Source organism: Heterocephalus glaber, unplaced genomic scaffold (genome assembly GCF_053883595.1).
Source record: "Heterocephalus glaber isolate CG9 unplaced genomic scaffold, H.glaber_assembly_v1.0 deba00001537, whole genome shotgun sequence".
Classification (NCBI taxonomy): Eukaryota; Metazoa; Chordata; class Mammalia; order Rodentia; family Bathyergidae; genus Heterocephalus; species Heterocephalus glaber.
This window is the reverse complement of record NW_028258332.1, coordinates 119981-141858: the sequence shown is the minus strand read 5'-3', so window position 1 is coordinate 141858 and position 21878 is coordinate 119981. Positions and strand designations below refer to the sequence as shown.

The 21878-nt window shown below is 44.4% G+C and overlaps 2 protein-coding genes across 5 annotated transcripts in view; one reads left to right on the top strand and one right to left on the bottom strand.

The window, feature by feature from the left end:
• Sdha (succinate dehydrogenase complex flavoprotein subunit A) overlaps nt 1-270 on the bottom strand; it is a 35949-nt gene extending 35679 nt beyond the window's left edge. For 2 of the 3 annotated variants that reach the window (XM_004845101.4, XM_004845102.4), the window contains exon 1: nt 104-270. In XM_004845101.4, the coding sequence (XP_004845158.1) occupies nt 104-166 (63 nt within the window). In that variant the 5' untranslated portion in view covers nt 167-270. The remainder of the gene's footprint in view (nt 1-103) is intronic. The other variant, XM_013072383.3, reaches the window with a different exon arrangement.
• Nucleotides 270-17193, top strand: Ccdc127 (coiled-coil domain containing 127). Of its 2 annotated transcripts, XM_021258556.2 has the most exons (4): nt 272-410; nt 7533-7600; nt 8585-8715; nt 16495-17193. In XM_021258556.2, exons 3-4 carry the CDS (start codon nt 8595-8597, stop codon nt 17154-17156), a joined length of 783 nt encoding a protein of 260 aa, XP_021114215.1. In that variant the 5' UTR covers nt 272-410; nt 7533-7600; nt 8585-8594; the 3' UTR covers nt 17157-17193. The 2 variants fall into 2 exon arrangements, with proteins under 2 accessions (XP_004845157.1, XP_021114215.1); XM_004845100.4 differs by lacking the exon at nt 7533-7600 and having other exon boundaries at nt 270-410.
• Nucleotides 17194-21878: the final 4685 nt, after the last annotated feature.

The following is a 21878-nucleotide window of genomic DNA, read 5'->3' as shown; positions in this document are numbered from 1 at the left end:
GAGGCACGCGCTCTGCGGGCTCTGCCAGAGGCTGTCCAGCCCTCGCTCCGGCTCCGGCTCCCGGCCTCCGCCAGACTCCCACCCTCCCGCAGCTCAGACTCACCGCTCGGGACAGCGCCAAGCGCCGCGCGCGAAGAAACCGCGAAACGGTCCCGACCCCCGCCATGTCTGCGCCGTCCCGTCAGCGCCCTCGCCAGAACGCGCCTGCGCACCACGCTCGACCCGCGACCGACCCGGAGGCTCCGGTGTCTGCGCGCCAGGTCCCGTCCCGGGGTGGGGCGGGACAGAGGGGAGGAGTTACGCGGGTGCGCACCACGCAGCGCGCGGGGTTAGGCCGAGGATGTGGCTCCCGCACCGCGGATTTTAGGAGTACGGCTCTGCGGACCCGGAGTCTCCGCGGTCAGGCTGAGGTAGGTCGGTCTGATTGGGCTCTGCTCCGGGGAGGGGTCGAGCACCCATATCTTTTTTTTTTTTTTTTTTTGGTACCCGGGATCGAACTGAGGACCTTGCGCTTGTGGGTCAGGCGGCAGAACCACTGAGCTAAATCCCCGGCCCAAGCACCCATATTTTTAAAAGCTCCCTTGGTGGTTCCCAGGATTGCAGGCCTGAGGGACCTTTAAGGATCCAGATCGGGGTTGACGGAGGTGGAGGAGCGTCGGCCGCTGCTTCGGGAGGACCCGCCTATGGGGACGCCCGCCCGGTCGTGGTCCCAGCACCCGGCCTCGGGAGAGGGTGGGATGACCTCCGGGGTCTGAGTAGCCCCCCCAACCTTCCCCCTAGACCCTCCCTCGGGACTGGGTGGGGTGATGTCCGGTGGGAGTGACCCCCAGCCTTGCTCCCAGGCCCCTACTCTGGCGTGGGCGGAAGTGATCCCCGCCGTTCACCCGCCCCAGACTTCCGGCGTAGTTGGGCGGGATCTCTGCCCTGGGTTTAAGTTGCTGTGGGTCACTGTAGAGGAGGGGACACTGGCCGACCAGATCCAAAGCTTTCCCTGTGGCACTGGTAGCTGGGAAGCTTAAACCTTCGTAGATCATGGTTTGCAAGCCTTTTTGCTAGCTTGCTCTGATTATACCCATGTGATTTTACCTAATGATTTTATTTTTTAGTGTATTTTTGTAAGATAACTGAAATCTTTTGTGGAATATAGTAGCATGAAAAATATACCAATATCCTTAAGTAACTATGCACTTAATATTACATTTTTAAAGTCTTCCTCTTATGTAATCTTTATGAACGTAATTATGAAGTATTACAATAGACCAGTCCCATTTTAATGATGTTTATAGTTTCCAGCTTTTGCTATTAGTCAATAAAGGCATAATTTATTTGAGCACGAAGCTTTATTTTTAGGGTTATTTCTTTAGGCTATATACCTCAGAAATGGACTTCATTGGTTGGAAGAAACAATCCTAACACAGCTGGCCGGCCCTCTGTATTGGTGGTATTGGTGGGCTGTCTCAGTGAATTCAACTAACTAAAGATTAGAAGTACTTGAGGGAGGCTGGGGAAGTAGCTCGATGGCGCCGAGTCTGCCTGGCAAGCACAAGGTCCTGAGTTTGATCCCCGGTACCAGAAAAAAAAAAGAAGAAAAGAAGTATTTGGGAAAATGATGCCTGTACTTATCAAGCACAGACTTTTTCTTCTGGTTATTCCCTTAACAGCATAGCACAGCTACTTGCATAGTATTTATATTGTATCAAGTATTGAGTGATACAGAGATGATTTAAAATATTTGGGTAGGCATAATGTAATTTAAAGAGCAAAATAAAAGAGATGATAGGAAACAGGGAAGTAGACTGGATGGGAAGAGGATATGGATATGGAGAGAGGAGAGCAGGGCGGGGAGTAAAAGTAATCACGATATAAGAGATGCATGTAATTATTATCACAAACATACAGTAATGAGAAGAGTGTATGAGTGGGTTACAAATACACCACTTTATCTAAGTCTTGAGCTTGTAGGATTTATGGTGTCTGAGGGAGTCTTGGATCAACCCCCCATGGATACAGAGGGATAACTATACTTCCCAGACTTTTTGAAAGTTAAGCAGTTTTAGTACCGTGTAAATTAGATGCTAATTTGCTACTTAGGTAAATTTGGTACCTAATTTAAAAAATTCTGCGGTTACCACAAATAACTTAGTATTAAGTTCTGAGCCATATATTTGGTCGTATCTTTATATTGCCTGTTATAGTTATATATTTTTAGGTGTTTAAATATTTAAAAGCCTGTTGACTTTTTTAAAACTTGAATTCCTTGGTTTTTTTTTCTTTTAAATTCTTCTCTTGGTACATTTTAACTATACAGTACCTTTACATTTATCAGTGGGTGCTTGTACCTGCACATGATGCATCTTGGTTCTTACTTTTTCCCCATTACTTGTGTGCCCTTCACCCCCTCCACCCTTCCCTATTTACCAAGACTTTGTTTCCATTTTTTTTCTTTTCTCATAATTTTTCCTTTCCCTTCTTTGCTTTCCCCTTCCCCTCCCACACCCCTACCCCTTTGGACCTTTTCTTCCTATTTCAAATTATCAATTAATCATTTTAATCCTTATTTACACTTTCAGTTTCTCACAGAGAAACTAGTCGATATTTACACACGTGTGTCCTATTTATTTCACTTAAGAGTATGGCCTCAATGTGCATCCATTTAGCTATGAATGTCTCTAGTTTCTCTTTATGGCTGAGTAGTACTTCCTTTTATAAAAAAACTACATCTTCTTTATCCAGTTTCCAGTTGATGGGCACTTGGGGTGTTTCCAAGCTTTCACTATATGAACTGTGCCGATATCAATTCCTTGTTTCTTACGTGCATCATTACCTATTTTGTGGTGGCTACATACAAGCAAGGTGACAGCTGTCATGACTCTTCCTTTGTGGGAACACTCACCTAGCATGGGTTCTTAATGAACTAGTAGATTTGTAGTAATTTTGGCCTTCAGCTGGGTTTGGAGGGTGTAGCCTGGGCCTGGTGCAAGGACCTCTATAATCCTGTTCATGACTGCTGTTATGGCTTGTGTTTAGATGTCCCCCCAAAGCCTCATGCTTTTCCAGAGGTGGTTGAATGTGGAGTGTGTGATTGATTCATGGTGAGGCTAGGCCTGAGGGAACTAGGATTAAGGGCATGAGTGTTACCTGCCCTAAGTAGTTTGAAAAAGATAAAAATGGCAGAAAGACAGTCTTAAGGCCCCTTGTTACCTTTGTCATGTTGCTTCTCCTCTGCAATGTCTGTTTGCCATCCCTGCCTTGGAGGCAGCCAATTATGGACTGAAACTCTACAAACTATAAGCCAAGTAAACCTCCTTCCCTCTTAACTTTGGGTGTCAGGTATTTTGTCTCAGCAATGAGAGAAAAGTAAGTAATGCAGCTCTCTCATAAGGGGCATGAGAAGGCCTCAGCATTGTCCCCACCTTCCTCTCCTGCAAGGCCTCTGTCCTTCCTGCCTTCCTCATGCCTTCTGCTCAAAAAATGCTTTCCTCCCACACCTTGCCTGATAGAATACTGTTTGTGCTTTGGAAACCAGCTCTAATGAACCAAAATGTCCAGTGTGAGCTCACTTTTAGCTGTGTTAGAGTACCAAGATACATACACACACACACACACACACACACACGATTCCTTGCTTAACACAGATGCCATCTGAGAAATATGTTGATGAAGATTTTGACGTTGTGTGAACACCATAGAATGTGCTTAGACATTCCAAGTAGGTCATAGAATCTTTTTCTCCCTTTTTTTCCCCATTAAGTTTATAGGTACATTTATGTATACAATACAGTTACATTCATCATTGGGTGCTTGTACCTGTGCATGATGTATCTTGGTTCATATTTTTTCCCCATTCCCCTGCCCTCCTTCGCACCCTCCACCATTCCCTATTTACAAAGACTTTGTTTCCATTTTTTTCCTTTTCTCGTATTTTTTTCTTTTCCCTTCTTTCCTTTCCCCTACCCCTCCCACTTCCCCTACTCCTTTAGACCTTTTCTTCCTATTTCACATTATCAGTTATACATTTTTTTTTATCAGTTATACCTTTTGATCCTTATTTACACTTTTAGTTTCTCACACCAGAAAAACTATTTGGTATTTACACACATGTGTCCTGTTTATTTCACTTAAGAGTATGGCCTCAATGTGCATCCATTTAGTTATAAATGTCTCTACTTTCTTGTTCTTTACGGCTGAGTAATACTCCATTTTATTAAAAAAAAAAAACCCACATCTTCTTTATCCAGTCTCCAGTTGATGGGCATTTGGGCTGTTTCCAAGCTTTAGCTATTAAAAAATGTGTCGCTATAACATAGGTGTGCATATATCGCTGTGGTATGATTCTTTTAATTCTTTTGGGAAGACACCCAGCAGGGGAATAGCTGGGTCAAATGGGACCTCTAATCCTAGTTCTTTGAGGTATCTCCATACTGATTTCCACAGTGGTTGCACCAGTCTGCACTCCCACCAGCAATGGAGAAGGGTTCCTTTCTCTCCACACCCCCGCCAGCATTTGTTATTGGTTGATTTCTTGATAGCACCAATTCTTTCTGGGGTGAGGTAGAATCTGTGTTGTTTTCATCTGCATCTCTCCGGTGACCAGTGATGTTGAACGTTTTTTCGTATGTTTATTTGCTGCTTTTACTTCTTGGCCTGAGAAATGTCTGTTCATTTCAACTGCCCATTTTTGAATTGGGGCTTTATATTTGGGGGCTCTGATTTTTTTTTGTTTTTGGTACTGGGGATCAAACTCGGGAGGGCTCTGATTTTTTTCAGTTCTTTATTCTATATAGTAGTGCTTTGTCTGAGGGACAGCTGATAAAAATTTTTCCCACATTGTAGGTTGTCTCTTAGCTCTGTTTGTAGTTTCTCTTGCAGTGCAAAAGCTTTTTAATGAGATCCCAGTTATTGATTTTGCTAGTTCCCATGCTACTGAGGTTTTGTTCATAAAGTCCTTTCCCATGCCAATGTCTTCGAGAGTTCTACCTAACTTGTCTTTCAGCAAGTTTAGTGTTTCTGTCTTAATATTTAGATCCTTAATCCACTTCGATTTTAGTTTAGTACATTTCTCCCCTTTTTTTGCAATAGTGGGGATTAAATTCAGAGCCTTCTCACTGAGCTACACTGCAGCCCTTTAAAATTTTTTGAGACAAGGCCTTGCTAAGTTGCCCAGGCTTGGCTTGCCGTTATACCTTCCCTGCCTGTAGGCCATAGGACTTTTTTTTTTTGAGATAACCTTAGGGCCGGGGATTTAGCTCGGTGGCACCGAGCCTACCTCACAAACTCAAGGTCCTGAGTTTAATCCCTGGTACCAAAACAAAAACCTAAAAACCCATAAATTTATTTAAAGAATAATAAAGCTTTTATAAAATTGAATGCAGTGCTTCAAAAGAAATGACTGTGAAAGAAATTTCTCTAATCCTTAAATGCACTTCTGTTTGTGTTTTTTTTTACTTTTTATTTCACTGGTGCATTTTAAATACACATAATGATAACATCCATCGTAGGGAATCTGTACCTGTATATGATGTATCTTGCTCCTTCTTTTCCCCCATTCCCCTCCCTTCCTTTCAAACCGCCCATTATCTACAAAAGCTTTTCTTCCATTTTCTTCCTTCCATTCTTTTTTGTGCCTCTTCTCCCCCCACCCTTGTTTCCCTTCTCATTTGAGCATTTTCTTCCCATTTCCCAGCATTTATTATACATTTTGGTCCTTATTTACACTTTTGGTTTCTCATACTAGAGAAACCCTGTGATATTTACATTTGTATCTGCTTTATCTCACTTATGAGTATGGTCTTCCATTTAGAAGAGTAAGAGCATCGATTTAGTTAGACATGTCTCAGGCTTATCCATTATGGCAGAGTATAAAAAAAAAGCACATCTTCTTTATCCATTCATTAGTTGATGGGCCTTTGGGCTGTTCCCAAGCTTTAGCTACTACAAACCGTGCTGCTAGAAACATGGGTGCGCATATGCCGCTGTGGTATGACTCTTTTAATTCTTTGGGGAAGATCCCCAGCAGGGGAATAGAGGTCAAATGGCACCTCTAGTTTTAGTTGAGGAATCTCCCCACTGATTTCCACAGTGGTTGCGCCAGTCTACACTCCCTCAACAGTGGAGAAGGATTCCGTTTTTTCCCACAGCCCCACCAGCATTTGTTATTGGTTGATTTCTTGATAAAAGCCATTCTTTTTGGAGTTAGATGGAATCTAAGTTTTTTTGTTTGTTTGTTTTTGTTTTGTAGGGCGTGGGGGATCGAACTCAGTACCTTGTGTTTGCTCAGTACCTTGTGTTTGCAAGTCAGGCATGGCACTGCTGTGCTGAATCCCTGGCCCTCTAATTATTGTTTTAATTTGCACCCTTCGATGGGCTGGGGATTTAGCTCAGTGGTTTTGTCACCTGCTGTGCAAGGGCAAGGACCCAAGTTCGATCCCTGGTACCCCCCCCCAAAAAAATTGCACCCTTTAAATGACCAGTGATGTTGAACATTTTTTTCATATATTTATTTGCTGTTTATACTTCTTCATCAGTGAAATCTCTATTTATCTCAGATGTCCATGTTTTGGATTGGGTCTTTAAATTGGGGGGGGGTCTGATTTTTTTTTAGTTCTTTATATATACTAAATATTAGTCCTTTGTCTAAGGAACAGCTGGCAAAAGTTTTTTCCCACTCTGTGGTTTGTCTTTTCACTCTGTTGGTTTCTTTTGCTGTTCAAAAGCTTTTTAGTAAGATGAGATCCCAGTTGTTGACTCTTTGTCGTATTTCCTGTGCAATTGGGATTTTGTTCATAACGTCTTTGCCTACATCAGTGTCTTTAAGAGTTGTACCTATTCTGTCTTCTAGCGGATTTAGTGTTTCTGTTTTAGTATTTAGATCTTTGATCCATTGTGTTTTTAGTTTAGTGGATGGTAAGAGATAAGGGTCTAGTTTTAATCTTGGACACATGGAAAACCAGTTTGTCCACCACCATTTATTGAAGAAGCTATCTTTCTTCCATTGTCAAAGATAAGGTGGCTGAGCATGTTTGGAGTTGTTTCTGTATCTTCTCACGTGCTCCATTGATCCTCAGGTTTGGTTTTTTTTGCCAGTACCATGCTGGTTTTTGGGGGTTTTTTGGTACTGGGGATCGAACATGGGTCCTTGCACTTCCATGCTGCTTTTATCACAGCAGCTTTGTAGTATGATTCCAAGTCAGGGACTGTGATGCTCCCAGCCTTGCCTTTGGTGCCCAGAATTGCTTTTTTGATTCTAGGTCTCTTCTGGTTCCAAATGAATTTTGGGATTGTTTTCTCTAATTCTGTGAGGTATGCTATTGGTGTTTTGATTGGGATTGCATTAAATCTGTATAACAGTTTTGGAAGTATGGGCATTTTCACTATATTAGTTCTTCCTACCCAAGAACAAGGAATGTCTTTCCATTTTCTGACATCCTCTTCAATCTCCTTTTTCAGAGTACTGTAGTTTTTAATAAAGGTCTTTTACTTCCTTTATTAGATTGATTCATAGATATTTCACCGGGGGTTTTTTTTGATACCAGGGCTAGAAATTGGGACCTTGCGCTTCCGAGGAAGGTGCCGGAACCACTGAGCTAAATCCCCGGCCCAGGTATTTCACTTTTTTGGATGCTATTGTGAAAGATATGATTTCCTTAATTTCTCTGTGAGTTTGTTGGCCATAGGATCTTATGGAACTATTGGCCTATATGTGGTCCATCTTCGACCAAAATGATGTTATGGGTCACATATATGTGTGTCTGCTGTGGGGAGGGCATGCACAAAGGAGAGAGCATTTGGGTTTTTTCTTCTTGGGTGGTGATGGTGTTGTTGTTGTTTGAGACAGGGTCTCGCTGTGTAGTCCAAGCTGGCCTCAAACTTGCAGCAATCTTTCTCCCTCAGCCTCCCAAGAGCTGGGATTACAAGCATGGGCCACTATGCCCGGCACTTTCTTGGTTTTTTTGAGACAGGGTCTCATCTGAAATTCAGGTTGGGCTTGAACTCACTGTGTAGCCAGGCTGGCCTCGAGCACACAGTGATCCTCCTGTCTCAACCTCCTGAGTGCTGGGAAGAATGAGCATTTGATTTATTCTAAGCTAAGAAGGTGGTATGAGAATTCAAATAGTAATCTCATCCAGAAACACCTCTCAGACCCAACTATAATGATGTTCAACCAAGTGTCTAAGCATGTCATGGTTCAGTCAAGTTGACACATACAGTTCACCACAGGGCTAGGGATGTACCTCATACGTGCAGCACCTGCCTAGCAAGTGTGAGGCCCTGAGTTCATTTCCTGGTACCAAAAAAGAAAAATACTCAACCACCACAGCAGCCATATTTTTAAACGTACTTATACTAGAGAACTTAACGCATTCTACCTGTGGATCACTTATTTGAGTCATACCCTGCCCCCATTGGTGAGTTGTTCTTTTCTTGAAACCCCATATGACTAATTATTGTGCAGCCCATAGGTAGAACTGAAAAAAAACTTTTTTAATAAAAAGAAATGACTTCAGTGGCCAAAGTAGATGATGTAATCATGATGGCTCTATTTTATTTTCTTTATACAGTTAATATGTTTTTGCTTTTTTTCAAGGTGTATCTCCATGAATAACTTAAATGATCCACCAAATTGGAACATCCGCCCTGATTCCAGAGCCGATGGTGGTGATGGAAGCAAGTGGAATTATGCCCTGTTGGTGCCAATGCTGGGGTTGGCAGCTTTTCGTAAGTCATGGCTTTCTGACATTTGTATTTTCTGGGCTAAAGGTGTGAAGCCCTGCTCAGGACTGCAAGGGACTGGCACCTGAAGACTGTGGCTTTCAAACTGGACAGGTATAGCCCAGTTTTATCCCATACAGTGACTTTCCTCAGCCTCAATTTACCTGGCCCTGGAAATGACTAATCACACTTAGCTCAGCACATTGTGATGATTAAGACAAAAGTATTTGGAAGCATTTTGTGTGGAATGGGTTTTTTTTTGGTACTGGGGATCGAACTCAGGACCTTGAGGTTTTCCATTTTTCATGTTCATCGTTGCTTTTATAGCTGCTCGTAATGACTTTAAGTTTTTGCCTTCTCTTGGACATTCAAAATGTTTTCTGTCCCTGAGAAAGGTTGAGGATGTGATCAGAGATAAAATTTAATATTTGCATTTTTATAAGGAGTCTCCAAAAATGTGTTACTGTATGTCTGCGAAGATGCCTTGCAACCAGGTGTTAACTCACCTTGGCATGGTCTAGAGGTAAAAGCAGATTGATAAATTCTGTACTTGAGCAACACTTAATGGATTAATGAGAGGCTAGTTTTTTCCTGATCATTTGAACTTCATAACTTTTGACACGATAGAGACTAATATAATTGTGCCCACTGAAGGCAGTCCCTGGCAACACTGTTGCTCTGAAAAGCTGCCCTAGGACAGTGTCTGGTATTTCCTCTGGCAGGCTGCACCCTCTTACTCACTGCTTCTATGTCCTGTCTTTCCTTTCCCACCTCTCTGTGCTCCTTCCCCTTTTGCATTCCCTCACCTCCTCTTTTGTCCCTTCTCCTGGAAAGCACAGTCTTAGAGCTAAACGGTACTCATAGAGAACATTTAATCCAGCTCAGGTTTTTCTGATGGAATGTTTCGCTTTGAGACCATTGTAGACCACACACAGTTGTGACAAGTAGTCCAGAAAGCTCATCTACACTTTACCTAGATCTTCCTGAGTGACATCTCGAGAGCCATGTAGTGTAGGGCTACAACCAGGTACTGACTTCAGCACAGGATGTCGCCCTTTATAGCCATGCTTCCCTCTGTGCCCTGTGCTCCAGAATGTCATGTAGTAGAATCATGCTGTGTAACCCTTGGGGCTGGCGTTTTCACTCAGCATGAACCCAAGACCCGTGTAGACTGTTGCTGTCTCCGTAACTCATTGACCATTCTTAACTGCCGAGCAGTGCATTTAATCTTTTGCCCGTAAGACATCTGGATCATTTCTAGTTTTTGGCTACTATGAATAAATTACTACCAATGTTCTTTATAGGTTTTTGTGTGAACTTAGGTTTTCATTTCTCTTGGGTAAGTGGCCACAAACGCAGTTGCTAGGTTTTATGGGGTGGTATGATTAGTTTTTAAGTTTTCAAGCTTAAACTGTTTCCCAAGTGGCTGTGTGATGCATTGTATGTTCCCACCAGGAATGTACGAATGGTCAGTTTCCCAGCATCCTTGCCAGGATTTGGTTTTGTGACGTGTTTCTTTGCCTGCCATTGTCATAGGTGTGAGCTGGTACTGTATCTTGATTTTGGTTTTATTTTGCTTTGCCCTGATGGCTAATGATGTTGAGCATCATTTTACATGCTTAGCAGCCAACAGGATATATCCTGTTCTATCAAGTATCTGTTTGTGTTTTGGGCCATTTTCCAATTGGAGTGTTTGTTTTTAAATCTTGAGTTTTGAGAGTTTTTAATGCATCCTTGATTCTAGTCTTTAGTTGGATATCTGGGTTTGCAAGCATCTTCTCCTTGTCTAGCTTGTCTTTTCATTCTCTTAACTGTCTTGTAGGGCAAAAGTTTTAGTTTTCATGAAGCATTTTTTACTATTTTTCTTTTTCTAGATTATACTTTTTATGCCAAGTCTAGGAACTCTTTGCCTAACCGTAATTCTGAAGATTTTCTTCTTGTTTGAACTGCAACCTCCAGACTCTGTTGGGTAGTCTTTGAGTCTTGTAGGGAAAGCACCCAGTCTTTTACCATTAGGTACTGTGTTAGCTGTAGGTTTTGTGGATACCCTTCACCAAATCAAGGATGTCCCCTTCTTTTCCTATTTTTTGGGATTGGGTGTTGAATATTTGCTGCTGCTGTTGTTGTTGTTGTTTGTTTGTTAGTTTTGATAGAGGGTCTCACTATGCAGTTCAGGCTAGGCTTGAACTCACTATATAGCCCAGGCTGACCTCAAACTCATGATGACCTTCCTGCCTCAGCCTCCTGAGTGCTGGGATTACAGGCATGTGCCACCATACCTGGCTTTGGGTATTAAATTTTTAGAAATTTAAAATTTTTTTAAATTGAAAAAGGCTTCCGACAAAATCCAAACCCCTTCATGATAAGAACCCTGAAGAAAGTAGGTGTAGAAGGACCATGCCTGGATTTGATAAAAGCTTTTTATGACAAACCAACAGCCAACATCGTATTAAATGGGGAAAAACTAAAAGCACTCCCTCTAAAATCAGAAACAAAATAAGGATGCCCACTATCACAACTTCTGTTTAACATAGGACTTGAAACATTACCCAGAGCAGTAAGGTAAGAGAAAGAAATTAAAAAAGGACATAGACAGGAAAGGAAGAACTCAAATGATCATTATTTGTGGATGACATGATATTCTACATAGAAGACCCAAGAAACTCTGCCAAAAAATTCTTATCACAATATCATTAAGAAAAATGAACTATCTAGGAATTAACATAACCAAGGAAGTAGAAGACCTCCACAAAGAAAACTATATTACTCTGAAAAAGGAAATTGAAGAGGACATCATAAAATGGGAAGATGTCCCCTGCTCCTGGGTAGGCAGAACCAATATTGTCAAAATGACCATACTCCCAAAACTGGTATACAGATTCATTATAGTCCCAATCAAAATACCAACCTCATGCTTTATAGATCAAGAGAAAACAATCCTGCAATTAATTTGGAACCAGAAGAGACCCTGAATAGCAAGAGTAATTTGGGGCAACAAGAACAAAGCAGGTAGCCTTACATTACCTGACTTCAAGCTATAGTACAAAGCAGTGGTGATTAAAACGGCATGACACTGGATAAAAAACAGATACATGGATCAGTGGAACCGATTAGAGGCAACGGAAACATCTCCAGACACGTTCAGCTATTTGATCCTTGACAAAGGGGCCAGAAGCATATGTTGGAGGAAGGATAGCCTACTCAATAAGTGGTGCTGGGGAAACTGGATAACTGTTTGCAGAAGATTGAAGCTGGACCCATATCTCTCACCATGTACTAAATTAAAATCAAAATGGATCAAAGATTTAAACTTTTGTTTTTGAGACAGGGTCTCACTATGTAGTTCAGGCTGGCTTTGAACTTGCTGCATTCCTCCTGAATCAGAAAGATCTAAACATTAAAACAGAAACATTGAACCTACTGGAAGATAAAATAGGCAGAACATTTGAAGTCATAGGTGTAGGAAAGAATTTTCTAAAAGGAACCACAATTGCACAAAAAATAACAATAAGAAAAATGGGATTACCTCAAATTAAAATTCTGTACAACAAAAGAATCAGTAGAGTGAAGAGACAACCTATAGAATGGGAAAAAATTAGAATATGTAAAGAACTCAAAAAAATTAGACCACTTAAAAGACCCTGTCAACAAATGGGCACATGAAATGGATACTTCACAGAGGAAGAAGTACAAATGGCCCACAAATATATGAAAAAAATGTTCTGCCTCTCTGCCCGTTAGAAAAATGCAAATTAAGACAATACTAAGACTCCATCTTATACCAGAAAGAATGGCAATCATCATGAAATTAAAAAAATAACAAATGGTAGGAGGCTGTGATGAAGAAGGTACTTTCCTACATTGTTGGTGGGAATATAAACTAGTACAACTATTGTGGAAATCAGTGTAGAAATTTTTCTTTTTTTTTTTGGTACCAGGGATCGAACTCGGGTCCTTGTGCTTATGCAGCAGGCGGCGAAAAGTGTAGAAATTTTTCAAGAACTAAAATTACAAATTGGATATGACCCAGGAGGCCAGCCTGGACTACGTAGTGAGACCTTGTCTCAAAAATAAGGAGACAAAGGATTTCTTGCAAATGGGAGGGGTCCAAGAGACCAAGGGCGAGGAATGAGGGGGAGTGGAATGGGAAATATAGTGATATCTCGCTTTGCAATCTCAATTCTTTTCATGATTCTGGTTGCAAACCAAACTGGACACGAACCAAATCAAATTTCCCCATAAGGTTAACATTGCATCTAACCATTGAATTTGATTTAGTTCTTATCTGACTTGGCTTGTGACCAGAATCATGGAAAGAGTCAAGTATGTGAAGTGTAAGTAGAATAAATATATACTATGTACACGAACTTAATAATCTCAATGAGTGTAAATATATGCCATAAACATGTGCTGGGATTAATAATAAGTCTGGGAGGAGGGAGGGAAATGGAAGGGGATTACAAAAAGAGACAAGTTTTATTAGGTACAGTTTAGCCAAGATGATTGTAAACTGCATATACTGCAAACATGTACTAATAAAAAAGTTTAAAACTCCATCAAAAAACTTATTTTTAGATCAATTGCTATGGTTGTATAATTTTCCTTCAATATTGAACCTATTTTCTCTGGAACTATTCCCCACTTAGGCATGCTGTATATATTGTATAATTATTTTTGTTAACATTAAGGAATTTTTTTTTTTTTGGGGGGTACCGGGGATTGAACTCAGTTCCTTGTGCTTATGCAGCAGGAGGCGAAACCACTGAGCTAAATCCCTGGCCCAACATTAAGGAATTTTTGTGTTTGTATTCACAAGGGACATATTGAATATGGCCATCTTTTAGGTATGCTTATTCTGTCATTTTTTTCATTTTCAGGTATTGTATTTTTCATTTCTAAAATTTTCATTTGGTTGTTCTATTTCTTTGCTTAGATTTTTTATTGTGATGACTTTTCTTTTTTTTTTTTGGTACCCGGGATCGGACTCAGGTCCTTGCTCTTGCACAGCAGGCGGCGGAACCACTGAGCTAAAATCCCCGGCCCCTATGATGACTTTTCAATTCTGTCATATAATACACTTTTCATCTTAGTTTTGGCATCTCTTGATTATCTTTTTTCATTCAGCTTCAGATCTTCCTGGTCCTTGGTATGAGGAGTGATTTTTGTTTGAAACTTGGGCATTTGATTATTGTTATGAGACTGGTTTTTATGTAAACCTGTTTTCGCTGGCTGGCTTTGCCATGCTCAAAGGAGGAGGGTGATGCTGCCTCCTTACTGCAAGATTTGGGTAGAAGTGCAGGCCACTGGCCCTGTGGGCTCCCCAGGTCCCCTGGCTCCTACCGGGCTTCCTTTCAGCCCCACCTGAGGTGGATGGTTGGACACCTTGGCCCATGTCCAGTTCTGCCTTTGCCCCTGCCCACTCCAGGTGGAGGTGGGGCTGCAGGTTTTTCAGGTAATTAAACTGGAGTAGAGTGGTTATTGTCTGTAAATGTTTTCTGTCCCACCAGGCCCTGTCCTAATTCTTTAGGCAGGGAGAAGCAACTTGTGTTGAGAATTCTGTTTATATTTTTAAGCAAAACATTTATCGGTACATTTAAGATATATATAATGATAGCATATATCATAGGGAGTTTGTTCTTGTACATGATATATCTTGCTTCTTTTTTTCCCATCCCCCCACAGACTTCTGTTTAAATATGTAGCCACTGACATTTCACTCCTGGAGTCTTGGAGTCCTGGAGTCCTGAGGCAGCGTTTCCCAGAGGGTTCACTTCATGATGCTCACTAGTCTGGCTCCTCCTCCCCTTTCAGTCTGACTTTCATTTTATGTGTGACATCCAGGGTTCTTCCTTGTATTTACCAAGAGAAACCGGGACACTCTGCTCCACAGTCCCAGAAGCGTGAACCTTTAAATCCTATTTCTGTTGCTCCTTTGTTCATTTGGTTGGTTTGTTTATTTGCTGCTCTAAAGTTTCTGTCAGTTGAGATGCAGAATGAGGTTTTTGTGAGTTGTAGTTTATTCTCCATTCTCCTTGCAGAGTTCCTTGATGACTGTCCTCTCCTATGTGGCTTCCTGCCCTTATCCCACTTCTTTCAGAGACCAACCCAAAACTTTCCAGTCCTCAGAGATGCACGGTGATCTCCATCACCCTGTCTCAGGTGTCCCATGTGGAGCACATTGCTCTGTGAGATCCCACCAGGCCCAGCAGGGAGCAGCTCCCCCTTGTGCTCAGCCCCACTCCCACAGCACCTCCAGGGTGGTGTCTGCTCAGATTGCCCTGTTCTGTAGGAAAAAATTCATTGGTGAACTCCCTGGCTCAGGATGCATTCAGTGATCCTCATCAGACTTGTTGGGTCCAAAGTTTGTCTCTGACTCTCCAGCATGTCCGGCAGGCCAGTGTGAGGCCGGCAGCTCTCCCAGGCTTCCCTCCTCGCAACTCAGCTCTGCAGACTTGGGTCCCATCCACCCGTCCTCTGGTTACTGGAAGCTGGATTAGCCCATTCTCCTACACACCTGGTGCAGACCTCTCAGTGCTTACCAAGTTACATTGTAAAGCTACTTTCTGGTTTGCTCCCCTGCCCTGAGACATTAGATTGTCTGTCCACACAGGACTAGCAGCTGGCTTTGGTTGGGGAGGATGAGTTTGCTTTTGTGCCTATAGAATTGAGGCGGCTCCAGCATATCCACATAAAAGTGGCTTTCATAAATTCTGCTAAGTGCTCTTGCCAAGGTGATCATTGATGTCATGGACCTGGAACAGAGTGTCATATGGCAAGGACACCGGCTTCAGGGAGCATGCAAAAGTGGGAGAAAAACCGTGCAAGTTGTTGGAAACTCTGGTGGTTATAGAGTGGCCTGTGGACTGTAGAGAATCAAAAGTTGGAGCAGGAAAAGATACATAGCATTTGTGAGAGAACCTGGGGCTGCTGCTCTTGGTGGCTTTGGGGCCTTGAGCTTTGAGAATTGGCAGAATGCTCCTATTTTCCATAGGCCTCAAGTCCATGCTGCTTTTAGGAGGGACAGGCTAAAGACATCATTTTGAAAAGGTAGGATTTAGCATATAGTTCCCCAGCATTCTTTAAATTATTGGCAGTAGCGTCCATTCAGAGATGATGGGCATCCTGTACCAGGAGGAGATCACTGCACTGCCTTGTCTCACTGTCCACATCTTAGGCTCCTGGTGTGAGTGGGGAGGGGAAAGAGTTGGTGACCCTGGCCACCTGTCCCACTGTCAGGCTGTGTGAGCCATCAGGCCCTTGGGTCTTTGATTTCTCTATGTGGCACAGAATGGAAGCCAGCTGCTCCTGGGTGTGAGGCAGAGCTGAGTGATACCCCCTGTCCCAGACCAAGTGAGCTCCAGTTTTAGGAGAGGAATCAGACCACGTCTTGAGGCTGAACTTCCTCAATTTGGTTTTATAGAACATAAGCAAACATCTTGGGCGTAAGCACTAGTGATCACTGGGCAAAGCTAGGCACATCTTCTAGCCCAAACTGATTTTTTTAAACCTTGCCAGTGATCCATGGGGCCTGAAGGCCAGTAAACTAGTAGATTGTCATTGCTGTAGAAATTAGGTAGCTGAACAGGGGTACTGTATGTGTACCCATGGACACCCAGCCCAGGCCTGATTCTAGGATAAGAACTAATTTCCTACAAAACATCGACTTCTTGCTACCTCTGTGGTCTTAGGCTTTTGTTGAAACTATTCTTATTGCATTATGTTTTCTTTGAGTAAAGATCAGAGAAGACTCTTCATCATGTATCTTTTTCTCTCTATTTATGTCAGGTTGGATTTGGTCCAGGGAGTCCCAGAAAGAAATAGAAAAAGAGAGACAAGCCTATTATCAGAGGACAGCTGCTTTCCAGCAGGATCTTGAAGCCAAGTACCATGCCGTGATCTCAGAAAATCGACGTGCTGTTGCTCAGCTGTCTTTGGAACTTGAAAAGGAGCAAAATAGAACAACTAGTTATCGAGAAGCCCTCATCTCTCAAGGGCGCAAGTTGGTGGAAGAAAAGAAGCGTCTGGAACGGGAACGGGCTCAGGTAATGAAAGAGAAAAGCCAGCTGCAGCCCCTGAGAAGTGTGTATCTGAGCTGCCTGGAAGAGCAGGGGGACTGGGAGCAGAGAGCCCGGCTGATGCTGAAGGAGACTGGAGAGGCCCTTGCTGAAAGGCAGAGCATCTACTGCAGCCTGGTCCTCCCCCGACGTGCCAGACTGGAGCTTGAGAAGAACTTGCTGGTGCGCGCGTCCATCGACCCTGTGGCTGCTGACTTAGAGATGGCAGCTGGCTTGACTGACATATTTAAGCATGATACATATTGTAGTGGTGTCTGGAACACCAACAAACGCCAAAATGGGAGACTCATGTGGCTCTATCTCAAGTATTGGGAGCTAGCTGTTGAATTGAAAAAGTTTAAGAGAGTAGAGAAGGTTATCCTACAGAAGTAAGAGAAAATGAAATAAAGCTCAAGACCAGACGACAGTAGTTTATTCTGGCATTCTGTGTTCTGCGCTCTCTGATGTTTTATGTTTCCTGCCACCTCTTTTGTAGCCACATGGCAGCCACTGCCAGCAGTGACTCCACTCCTGCCACTCTGAACACCACAGCATGGCCTCAGCTGATGAAGGGGTTCCTCTAGGTGCTCTGCAGCTGCAAAGGACTCACTTCTCTGAAGCATTTTTCCGAGCTGCTAATATTTAGCAGAATAACATAAGCTCATGTTTTAGCTCTGTGGTAAAAATTGTTTTTAAAAGGTCAAATACAGGGGCCGGGGATTTAGCTCAGTGGTTCCACCACCTGCCCCGCAAGTGCAAGGACCAGGGTTTGATCCCTGGTACCAAACAAACAAACAAAAAAAGGTCAAATACAATATTGATTCTCAGTAAAAGCAATTTTCCTTCAGTTTTCATCTCTCCCTAAATATATTGTTCTTTTGAGTTACTTTTCTCCTCCAGATTCTCTTTAGAAGTCATCAAGTAATATGTCAGATTGCCTTGCAGGTGACAGTAGGAAGTAATTATATCCTCAAGGTTTTGCACTGAGTGGAAGATCTCTCTCACTCAGATGGTATTTAGTATGTGTTTGGAATTCAGCTTGTGCCTGTATTCAGTAAGCAGATATTATTTGTTAGTATGATACACAATCAAAAATACATGCCATTTAAAACTAATAATGCCACTTTTAAGTTGTGTGATTCTTTACTCTGAACAAACTGTTTTCATGTATATTATCTCAGTTTTTACCACAACCAACCTGCAAGGTAGATAGGCACTTATAACACCATTTCGTACATTGCTAACATGAACTGAGGCTTTTTGCATATCACTTGTGCAGTCCTTTCCTACGAGCAAGTACTATCATTATCTGGGTTGGGGGGTCCCCAGGACCAGCCCAGGGTCCATGGCCTGCATGGAGTGTCCCAGGGCTCAGCACATGGGTGTCCTCACAGCCATGAACTGTGACTACAAGAGAAGAAGTCAGCAGAGGGGGAAGGCGTGTGGCATGAGCCTGTAGGGGACTAGGGTTGAGCTTCCAAGGATCCCTCTGAGCATGTACGTGGAACACACTCCATTCCTCCAGGGCCGAGCTGTGACCGTGTGTTACAGATCCCTGGTGCACTCACTGGAGACTCCACCGGGGTTGTGATGGGGGGTGTTCTCACCCCTCTGGCTGAGACAGACTGCCTCCAGACCAACAGATGGGCAGGGCTGGCAGGCCTGTGGTGGGGGCTGGGTTAGGCCCAGAGCCAGTCTTCCTAGGTAATGGTGCCGGGCACCCTTCCAGAATCCAAGTTCCCAGGTTCCAACCTTGCAAGCGGGCCTTTGAGAGGATGGGGTCTTGGTGCTGCCATGTGAGCTCTTTCACACATCCTCGCTTCTCAGAGGGGATCTGGGACTCAGGTACTGGAATGGAAACCTGGCCTGGTCACACCAGGTAGTGGTGTTAGAGCGGTACAGGCATGTTGACTCCGGAACTACTGGGACCTTCCTCGTGGGTATTTGACAGTGGCCGACCAGGGACGGGCCCATAGAACACAGTGGCAGGAATTCTGTTCCTCAGTTGACTCGCTGGGCGGCGATGCCTTTATCCCTCTTGTTTAAGCTCTTAGATATGATTATATATATTGTATGTGTGTATTGCAGACTGGCAGGTACAGCGTTGGTTTCATGACAAAATAATTGCAGGGCAACACGCAGCAACAATGTTGTGATGTTGTGAGGGGGAAGCTTGCGCAGAGGACTTACGTGTTCTTTAAAAGAGAAGTTGTGTCTGACTGAAATGTGAAACTGTTGGATTATTTTTAAAACCTGATTGCTTAATAGTTACTGAGATCATTTCTAAAGTAAAGGGGAGGAAAGGTTCCCACCCAGAAGCAAGTCTTTAGAGTATGACACCCGAGCTCTGAGCAGGGGCCGCAGAGTGTATGCCACTCAGGCAGCTCCCTTCTCTGGGCAGCTCCACACTGATGGCAACCTCATTGCTGGGCTTGCTCCGCCTACTCTACCTGTCGGGTGAGCTGAGCTTTAAAGTTGGTCTCAGAGTAGTGGCACGCTCCTGTATTCCCAGCACTCAGGGAGGCTGAGGCAAGAGGATCATGACTGGAGTCCAGCCTGGGCAGCTTAGTGACTTAGTGGGTCCGTGTCTCAGAAATAAAGAAGACTAGCTCAGTGTGAGGGCCTTGGGTTCAATCCCCAGCATCCCCACACACAGTGCCCCTCCCTATTTTAGGTCTGACAAGATAGTCACTATTTTTCACTATGTATCTCTGGTCACAAGCAGTAGAGATCTGGGTAACTTGGACACACATGAAGGAGATTGATTTTAAGGCCATCTCCTGGGACCTCAGTGCAGCAGTGGGAAAAAGCAGGTCGGATCTCTGAGAGGAGCTCAAGATGGCCCTGAGCCTCCCTGGGAGGAGCTCTCCTGCCGCTGCATTTTGGTTCCAGCCTCTCAGGCCACTTGCAGCTGAGCAGGCATACTGACTGTCCTGCAGAAAGTGGGGACCCCTGGGGTATTTGAATGGAGTGGAACAGTGAGAATCAAGGGCTTCAGAGTGTGGCTTTGTTAACTTCACAGGAAACCTTGAAAGCAAAAGGCTTTGGTAAGCCAGCCATGACACAAGCCCTGTTAGGGAAGCCAGGGCCCCAGTGGCGCCAAAGGAAAGCTCCGTTCTGCAGGTGAAAGTCTTGCTGTCAGACTGACAGAACAGCAGAGTATGGCAGCTTCCAGGGCAAGTTGGCCTGACACTTGGACTGGATGTTTGGTGAGTAGCCCGAGAAACAGAATCCCAGGGTCCTGAGAGCCCTTCACGTCAGCTCAGGTGTTCCTGTTGGGGGCCCTGGAGAGCCAGCCCCTGGGAGAGGCGCTCTTGAGCTCCCAAGAGGCTGGCTACTTGCAGGAACTGGAAAACAGTGCTGGTCAGCCAGAAGGCACCATGTTGGAATGCTTAGCTCCAGATTGATGCTCTGGCGGGGCACCTGCAATGGCCTCTGAATGGGCTGGAATTCCTGGCAGCAAAGGCTTGATCGGGGTCACTGTTGGGCCTACTGGTGAGGCTCTGGTCCTAGCGTAGCTCCAGTGGCTGCTCCTTGGGCAAGGCTAGCCTTGCTGGGAGCTGCTGTGGACAGGGATTGGGACTGGCAGAGGCAGGTAGGTGGATGGCTATGACAGGCTTCAAGACAATGGCCAGGGCCGGGGATTTAGCTCAGTGGCTCCGCCGCCTGCCTTGCAAGCGCAAGGTCCTGAGTTCGATCCCCGGTACCAAAAATAATAATTAATAATAATAATAATAAAAAGACAATGGCAAGCACAGCATCTTCACTGGGCAAGCTAGACATAGGGGCTGGTTGGTAACAAGGTTTTAAGGTTAGGAAGATGAAAGCTAAGTAGAACGTTGATTAACTTGTAACGGGGCGAAGGGAGAACAAGCACACTGGTGATGAGCAGAGCAAAGCCCCTTCGGGTCTGTGAGTATCTATGTTGTCTCCCTCAAACTGGTGTCCCGACCTGTGGATCTAGTCATTAAGATGGGAAGGGCCAGGCAAGAGCCCCTGAACTGCCCGCTCCTGCAGAATAAGCGGGAAGACTTAGGAATACGAAGGAGTGGCCCCCATGGTGTCCCCAGTGCTGGCCCCCTGGATCCCCTGGCATCTCTGATACTGGTCTCCATAATGTCCTTGTTCATTTCACCCATCTGGCCCTGGGAAGACCAGCTGGGTCAAGGCAGGTGACAGCCCAGGGTAGATGATGCCCCCAGAGCAGCATCAGTAGTCAACCTGGCTACAGCTACCAATGTGCGTTGCATTTTCTGGGTTTCCAACAGTGTGCCCATGGGTCAGAGGCCCTGATTTCTGCTGCAGAGATCTGCTTTTCACAAATACAGTAGGATGACACAGGGCCCTGGTGGATGGGCACCAGATTTGTGGCCATGGATGCCACCTGGCCTTGGGCAGAGTCCTAAAGTGGGGCAGGTGACCTAAGTTCATCAGATTGAAACCGCACATTCGGGCAGGGCCAGAGGAGTAGGTTTATCTCACATACAAAGCCCTGGGCTGCTTCAAGATGACTCTGAGCCAAATGTGCCCACAGTCCCTTGGCTTGGGAAGAGTGGGCTCCTGCCCCAGAAGGGCTCTGGGCCAGTGTGGAGGGGGCACCGTCCAAAGCACCTGCTACCAGCGCCTTCACCTGTCCCAGTAGACTTCCATATGCCTGCCCCTGCCCAGATTATAGGTCAGGTCTAGCTCAGCCTCACTGGTGGGAGCGAGGACTTCCAGTACTGCCAAGCCTGGAGATGTGATGGGTTATGATGCCACTTAGAGGCTGAGCTAGTTTAAAACAGTGGGAGCTACTCTGCTTTTGACAGTCAGAATTAGATTGCTTAAACGTTTTGCATGGTACTTGCTCTCTTTCCAAGAACTTGCTACCATGTTAAACTCCGGGACTGAAACAGGATTCTTATAAAATTTATGCAGTGGGGTGAGCAGAAAACAGTTAAGGTGGTTGCAGGGAAAGCAGAGATAGAGGCTCATTTCCTGCCTGGAGACAGGTCTGCCCACTCCATGGCTGGTCACTGCTGGGACCTGGGACAGGCAGAGCGTGATGCTTTCTGCTGGGCCCACACCCAGGCTGCCGCACTGAGCTAGTTTGAGAATGGCCTGGAGTGTACCTGG